Source organism: Solanum pennellii, chromosome 11, assembly GCF_001406875.1.
Source record: "Solanum pennellii chromosome 11, SPENNV200".
In the NCBI taxonomy this organism is placed as follows: domain Eukaryota; kingdom Viridiplantae; phylum Streptophyta; class Magnoliopsida; order Solanales; family Solanaceae; genus Solanum; species Solanum pennellii.
In genome coordinates this window covers 3,919,860-3,925,859 of record NC_028647.1, presented here as the reverse complement: position 1 = coordinate 3,925,859, position 6,000 = coordinate 3,919,860, and the positions used below count along the sequence as shown (strand labels likewise).

The following is a 6,000-nucleotide window of genomic DNA, read 5'->3' as shown; positions in this document are numbered from 1 at the left end:
GTGGGTGGGGTGGGGATCTCAATATTAATTGTAAAATTTTATCCTTTAAATAAGTTAATTAATATATATTGATAGTGTATGTAAAAAAAATAAATTAGGTGTGTTTTGGACTTAATTCAATTATAAATATAATTTATTTTTTAATCATCAATTTATCACTTAAATTATGATATGATCACTCAACTAATTATTTTTATCTCAGAAAATCAATTTTTCTTCGCGATATTTGAGACAGGGAATTAGCGGCATGTCCTAATAGGGCCTCTTAATTGAGCTTAGCATCTAGTCGGACTAAAATTTCAAATTTGTGCAGCCACTTTGTGGCTAATTAATGTAGAGTAACTTTTACGTATAATAAACATAAAAATTATATTTGTAAAATCTGCGCTCCATAGCAAACATGCTATGACTATTTTCGCTATATATATATAAAAGAAAAGCAATTGTATAATTAAAAAAAGCAATTATATAATTCGCTGACCTCTCTTCAGATTTGTACAATTTTGCTAGCAGACTATTTCTATAAATTTTTGGGAGTCTCTCATTTGTATAATTCGCTGGCTCTTCTTCAGATTTGTATAATTTCACTGGCGGGCCATTTGTATAAATTGTTGGCAGTCTCTCGTTTGTATAAATTGTTGATAGTCTCTCAATTCAATTTTATGTGTTTGTATATCTGTATAAAATTTGAATTTGTATACAATTGAATCGAAATAAAATGTTTGTACATCAAATATCGCTCTCTCTCTCTCTCTCTCTCTCTCTCGATTTATACAAACATAAGTTATACATTAATATTGTATAATTATAAGTATATAGGACGAAGATATTTCTATTTGCATGTGGATACACAATTTTCTCCCGTTTTTTACAAACAAAAGCACAATTTATACATTTTTCATTGTATAAAGCGAGAGAGGCGAGCGAGAGTTTGAAGGAGAGAGATGACTGACAAACAATTTGCTACATGGCACAATTAAATCAAAGTGTAATTATAACATTTAATTTGAATTATTAGTTTGTCATTATATACAATTTTTCCATTGATTTAAATATCCTTTTTTTTGGGTCATTATTTATAATCCGTCCACTTATAAATGTTGTGTATATATAGATCTTGAAAAATAATTCTTCCTAAAATTCAAATCTACTGTTTTGTTAATATATTTTTCAACTTTATAAATAATTCTTTATATTGCCTTTTTAACATTTGCGATAATCTATAAAATTTTAGACTATTGTCTAACGTTTTCTTGGATGGAACCTTTGGATTATATTTAAAAGGCTCATAAATTGCAATAGAAATAACAACAAAGCTATTCACGAAATAATTATCCTATAAAATTTCATAATCTATTGTATGTTTGGTCAAGTCATTTCGAAATTTAGAGAACTTTTGTTTTAATAAAGAACACTTTTTCAAATTTGATATATTTGGTCAAAAAAAATTAAAAGAAAAACACTTTTGAGCAAAACAAAAGCCACTTTTTTGTTATTTACATCAAATCATGTTAATATATTATAATTAAAATAAAAATATCTAATTAATATTAATGAAGTAATAAAAAAGTATCATATAGTAAGTACGTAATTAATTTAATATAAATATCGTATAAAATTTCTCATAAAAGATAGCATATGGCAGCTTTGTTGATAATGTTTTAGTGACAAAAGAATTGATTCGTCAAAGCAATTTAAATAATGGTCCACATGAATATATTCCTTTTTATTGATATAAATAAATTTTCTTTTCATTAATTTAATAAATTGGTATTTATTCCTAACTGCAGAGGAGGAATTTTCACTGAAAAAAAATTAAAATTATAAAAAAGTATAAATTCAAAAGACAGATAAGTGGAATCAATGAAAGTGAATTCACATTTTAGGACCATTTCTCAAATTGTTATGTACTTGTAATAATTACAAAAAAAATAATGGTGATATTTAAAAATAATATTTATTTATGATTTTGGACCACAATCATTTTTGTTCATTAATTTTTGATAAATTATTTATGCATATTAAATACTAACTATTGAAGCCGCCCCTACTAACGGAGGCAATGTAGAATAGTATAAATTCATAAATAAAATATTGAAATTTTGTCTAGATAGAGTGCCTTATTTTGTCTTACATTAATATTTAAAAATAATAGTCGTTAATTATTGATTTTTTTTATAATCTTCCAAGAAATTAATCAAATTTTCAATATACTTATCATGAAGCTCTTTGTTACTAAATATGGAACTCAATTCCTTTGCTTTCTCTCGAATTAACTTTCCATCATTATTCACCATTGCTAGCTTCACTGAGTTTGCTACCGAGTTGCTCGTATAGGACCCGTCTTCTTCGTTTCTTGGTACTTCGATACCAACCCCTTTATCTTCAATAATTCTAGCGTTCAATCCTTGATCAACTAAAAACGGTAACATAATCAACGAATGACCAAACATTAACCCTTCTATAATCGAACTCCAGCCACAATGAGTCAAGAATCCACCAATTGATTCATGACTCAGTATCTTCAATTGGGGTACCCAACTCTTCCATACTATGCCTCGACCTTTGGTTCTTTCCTCAAAACCATCTGGTAGCTCAATGGGGTCCTTATTTCTTGAACCAGATGGCTTCCTTAAGACCCAAAAGAACGGTGACCATGATAACTCCAACCCACTAGCTAGCTCATTGATTTCACTCTGACCAACCGTCACTTCACTTCCTAGAGCTACATAAACCACTGAACCTTTTGGTTTCTCATCTAACCATTCTTTAATCGATATCCAAAATTCATTTTTTTCATCGCTACTAGTTTCCACTATAGGTGGCATCAACCCCGTTGGAAGCACGGGCATATGATGCAAATCCTCTAGTAACTTCAACCACTGACCCTCAAACTCATGACAATGACGAATAATAATAGCATCTGCACCTTCAATCGTGACACCATTACGATACATGTCTGAAACGCCAGATACATTCTTTTGACTAGACTCCACCATCCACCGCGCCTCATGGAGGCGATACGCCGCCTTTGTTTCAAATGGGATCCACCTTGGTGGTACCAAAAAATCCTCCAACTTTGGTGGTGAAGTACAATTGTTGGTGTTGATCATGTTCTCAAAGGAACCAAGGAAGGAAAGGAACCAAGCATTGATGATACTATAGAAAATTCTTGATATACCTAATCTTGTTGAAATTGGAGCCAACCAATATTGTGCAAAGTCTTGAATAATCCAATCAGGACAATTGTTCTCCAAGAAATTTGTCACTTCATTTTCCATACCATCCATTGCTTTTTTTAGATAAATAATTTCTTCACTTGTTATATCCATAGTGGCCTCAGCATCTTTTGGTAAGCCATCAACTTTAGCAAGTGGAATTTTTACAAAAGTTATGGAATTAGAAAATTCAGAGGGAATTTTCGGGAGACGGTCAATGTTTCTTGGAGTTGAAATAAACGAAATTTTGTGGCCCTTTCGAGCTATGAATTTTGAAAGTTCAAGAAATGGGATGATATGACCAAAAGCTAGCCATGGAAACATAACTATGTGGAGCTTTTTAGTATTATTTTCATCTCCATTGGCCATTGGATTTGAGAAATTGTACACAATTTTCTTTTGTTTGTGCTTCTCTATGTTGTTGTTTTCCAGTGCTATAAATAATAGCACTATCTTGTTGGTGGAGAATATATTCCTGACAAGATAATACACAAGTGGTGATTGTTTTTAATTAAAATATATTGATTGTAACAAAATTGTGTCACGTTCCGATTTCAGTTCTTGATTTACCTAATTTTGTTTAAATAACGAATTAATTTTATATTTTTCGTATTTTAAATATTCAATCCTGGACATGTGAGGTTTGTCAGAGTTCAAGTCCATAACTAAATGGAGATGAAAGTAATTCTAAAAAGCTTCACATAGTTTTGTTTTCATCATGACTAGCTTTTGGTCATATCATCCCATTTCTTGAACTTTCAAAATTTCATATCTCGAAAAGCTAAGGTCATGAAAAAAAAAATTATTTTAACTCTATATAATATTGATAGTCTTCAAAAAAAAAAAAGTCCCTTTCAATTTTCCAATCCCATAACTTAGGTAAAAATTCCACTTCCCAAAATTTATGGATTACCCAAAAAGAAAATGCCACAAGAGGACATATAAGGAGTCCGGAGCTTAAAGGGTATAAAATATTAATAAAAATTTTAAAACGGTATATAAAATTTTATATTAATCAAACCGGCAAAATCGCTGGAACAACAGCGATTTCCTCCGCCGGAAAAAGCAAAATCGCTGCTACTACAGCGATTTTGCAAAATGTAATTTTCTTTAAAAGAAAAATTTAAAGAAAATCAAAAATCACCTTGAATTTATTTTTTTTTTAAAAAAAATGAAAATCGTTGCCTAAAATTTTTTTTAAAAAAAATGGAAATCACTAGCGATTTTAATTTTTTTAAAAAAAAAAATCACATTTTGCGAAATCGCTTGCGTTTTTTCCCGCGGAGGAAATCGCTGTTGTTCCAGCGATTTTGCCGTTTTGATTAAAATTTTATATACCATTTAATTTTTGTTAATATTTTATAGGGAAAATTGTATATAATAGCAAACTAATAACCTAAAATAAATGGAGTAGCTAGGGTTTGATTTAATTGTGCTCCATAGCAAACGTTTGCAAAAAATTGTCAGGTGCCTCTCTCCCAAATATCTCGCTCGCCGCTCTCCTCCAATCTCTCGCTCGCTTCCTCACTTTTTATACAAACACAAGTGTATAAAAATTATTTCTAATTGTATAAAGCAGAGAAAATTGTATAAATACATATATTTTTGTTCCCCTCTCTCCGCTCTTCCAGATCTCGCTCGCCACTCTTCCAAACCTCGCTCGCCACTCTCCCAAATCTCGCTCGCCACCCTCGCCTTTCTCACTTATACAAACAGAAGCGAAATGTATAAATTGTGTTTCTGTTTGTATAAAGCGTGAGAAAATTGTATATACACATGCAAGTACATATATTTTCCTCCTATACACTTATAATTATACAATAAAAATACTCCCCTGCCCAGTTTTTTTTTGCCTTTCTCTCTTTCTCGTTTTATACAATTTTCAAATTGTATCTAATTTCTCTCTTTCTCGTTTTATACAATTCGATTCAATTGTATATTCTTTGTCAAGTCTCTTTTGTCTTTCTCTCTTTCTCATTTTATACAAATTCAAATTGTATATAATCGTTCTATACACTTATAATAATACAATTCGTTTTATACACTTCGTTTTTATACAGTTCTCTGTCCAAGTGTCTTTCTCTTTCTTGTTTTATACACTTCATTTTATACAATTTGCTTCAACCTGTATATGTATAGCGAATTACAGTTTCTATGTTTGCTATGGAGCGCAATTATCCAAATTTTGCTATAGCATACAAATATGAATTTTTTATTTGCTATATGTGAAAGTTACCCTATTTTATACCCTTTAGGCTCCGGACTCGACATATAAGAGTGACTCATAGCCAACTCAATATAGCTAAAAGTGGTGGGAAATGATGGAAAGAATTGTATTCCATATTTTGGTGGCAAAGTAGTTAGAAAAATGTCTAACTTCATCATTCTGAGCTGATATATCTTTCGTTATGAAGTGATTCACAATATTAGCTCATATATACCTCTTATTGTTACAAAAGTGGCTCAGATACCCCTACCGTTACAGAATTGATAAAATTCATTTTAAATTAAATTTTTGATTTTAATATTTAAAAAAATTATGTATGTAATCTTTTTCACACAGAAATCATTTTTTGACCTTTTTTTTAGTATCATTATTTGAGTTTCTTATTCTTATCATTTCATTCTATAGTGAAAATTAGTAAATATGATAGGAATGCTTGTATAATTAGATAGTTTTGTGTTAATATTATCTCTCAAAGAAAATACCTTTTTTTGTAGGGCTTATATTTATATTTTCGTATTATAATATCTCAAACCTTTAAAAAACTTATGTCCCACT

General features: G+C 30.0%; 1 protein-coding gene across 1 annotated transcript; it reads right to left on the bottom strand.

Moving 5' to 3' along the window:
• Positions 1-2,029: 2,029 nt before the first annotated feature.
• LOC107003116 (putative UDP-rhamnose:rhamnosyltransferase 1) lies at positions 2,030-3,757 on the bottom strand. Its single transcript, XM_015201377.1, has one exon. The coding sequence runs from the start codon at positions 3,585-3,587 to the stop codon at positions 2,163-2,165; it is 1,425 nt and encodes a 474-aa protein (XP_015056863.1). The 5' UTR covers positions 3,588-3,757; the 3' UTR covers positions 2,030-2,162.
• Positions 3,758-6,000: the final 2,243 nt, after the last annotated feature.